General features: G+C 36.1%; 1 protein-coding gene across 1 annotated transcript in view; it reads left to right on the forward strand.

Moving 5' to 3' along the window:
* The window catches only part of LOC107739341 (von Willebrand factor D and EGF domain-containing protein-like), a 90,671-nt gene that overhangs the window by 81,105 nt on the left and 7,752 nt on the right, over nucleotides 1–1,814 (forward strand). The window contains exons 24-25 of the mRNA XM_016551438.1: nucleotides 417–512; nucleotides 606–701. Coding sequence (XP_016406924.1) covers nucleotides 417–512; nucleotides 606–701 — 192 coding nt within the window. The remainder of the gene's footprint in view (nucleotides 1–416; nucleotides 513–605; nucleotides 702–1,814) is intronic.

The following is a 1,814-nucleotide window of genomic DNA, read 5'->3' on the forward strand; positions in this document are numbered from 1 at the left end:
GCCATTAAAATGAACAGTGAAAGTAACAAAAGCTTATACAATACATTTTAACTGGTATAATTAAGTGTGGAAATAACTGAAGGTAATATCTGTTTGCTAAATGAAGCCAACTAACATGATTCATATTATTATTATTATTACTATTATTTTGTTTCTGTACCCAATATTTTTTTAAAAATTACAAATGCTGTGAAAATAGTAAAAAAGTATCGGTATCGGACTCGTTCTGAAAAAAGTGGTATCGGTGCATCCCTAGTTTTTGGTACTATTTTGCAAATCTGTGCCATTTGAACTTTCCATAAAAAGGCAAGAGCCAAATAATCTGTACAGGCTTGATGAGTTATGCATTAGCGGTTTGCTTTGTGTGATATATGACTGTATTTTGTGTGCATTTGGTCGCATGAATATTCCCGCAGCTCTCTGCAGTTTGCCTTGCCTGCACGGAGGCACCTGCGTGGGTCGAGACACCTGCTCATGTCCCTATGGCTTCGTAGGGCCCAGATGTGAAACCAGTGAGTCCTGATAAATCATGTTAGCTTGGATTTCATGTGCATGTGGATGTTTGCAAAGATGGTATTGCATGTGTTTTGGTTTCATTTTCACAGTGGTATGCAACCGTCACTGTCAAAACGGTGGGAAGTGTGCATCACCGGATGAGTGCGAATGTCTGGCAGGGTGGACGGGACCATCGTGTGAGACAGGTGAGAGTGTGTGTGGTTGGCTCCCAGTGGGAGCAATCTCTTCTCACTAAATCCATCATATGTATGTGTGCTGCTTCCTGGTGGCATTTAGCTGATGTAGAACCTCTATCTGTTCATTTTTCATTCCATCCTGGCGGCTCAGAGAAAACACCAGCTATTATTTCAGCCTGATGCTAACTACTTCTCATCCACCTGTGAGGATCAATTACTATCAATTGAGCGGAGAGCCTCACAGTAACAAATGTAGTTTTTATTCACATAAATAATATTTTACAAAAAAACAATATATGTCAACTCAAACAAAAACAGTAAAGTGATGCAATAAGATGTTGCTATAGGGTGTTTTTAGGAATAGAGAGAGAGAGAATTAACTTTTGTTTTTGCACTCAAAAAATATTTAGGTTTAAATTACAATTTTATGTGTTTCAATTGCATACAACTTTTCCATTACATAGTTTTAACATAAACAAAATAATAAATTTTATGTGATTTGTATGCGTCAGTCATACATGAATGAAACAGGTAAGACTTATAGACTTAGTCCCCAGTGTTTTATAAACATCGCTCAGTGTTCATGTTTTTCCACACTACAATGTTGTGTGTTAAAGTAGCATTGAAGCAGTGCTGGAATTAAGGACATAATTATTTGACGATTGACCATTAATGATGAACACCTGCTATTAACAAGTTTAGGTTTTCATCTATTATTTCTACTTTATTTCAATCTCACTTAACAAAAAATAAAAAAGTAATAGTTTTATTTTAACAACACTGATATATATAGGTTATATTTGTTTATTATTACATAATACTTCTAGCCCTGGGGCCCGTTCTTCGTACGTCGCTAACTCAGTTAGCTGGATTTGATTGTTGACGATTTGGCATGATCTTGGATTATTTGGTTCTTCGAAGCTCATCCCGGAGTTGCTGTCATAGCAACAGGTCCGTAAGCTTAAACCTGCTTTGGAGCAGGCTTCTTTCATGTAAACAGGATTAGATAGCATCTTTTTAAGCAGAATTGATACTTAAAATCTGTCCGTTACCAACGCTACTTTATTACAAGAGTTCCCTAATCCAGGGACAATAATTTAAAAATAATAATCATTTAAAAAT

Source organism: Sinocyclocheilus rhinocerous, unplaced genomic scaffold (genome assembly GCF_001515625.1).
Source record: "Sinocyclocheilus rhinocerous isolate Xijiao unplaced genomic scaffold, SAMN03320098_v1.1 scaffold945, whole genome shotgun sequence".
Lineage (NCBI taxonomy): Eukaryota > Metazoa > Chordata > Actinopteri > Cypriniformes > Cyprinidae > Sinocyclocheilus > Sinocyclocheilus rhinocerous.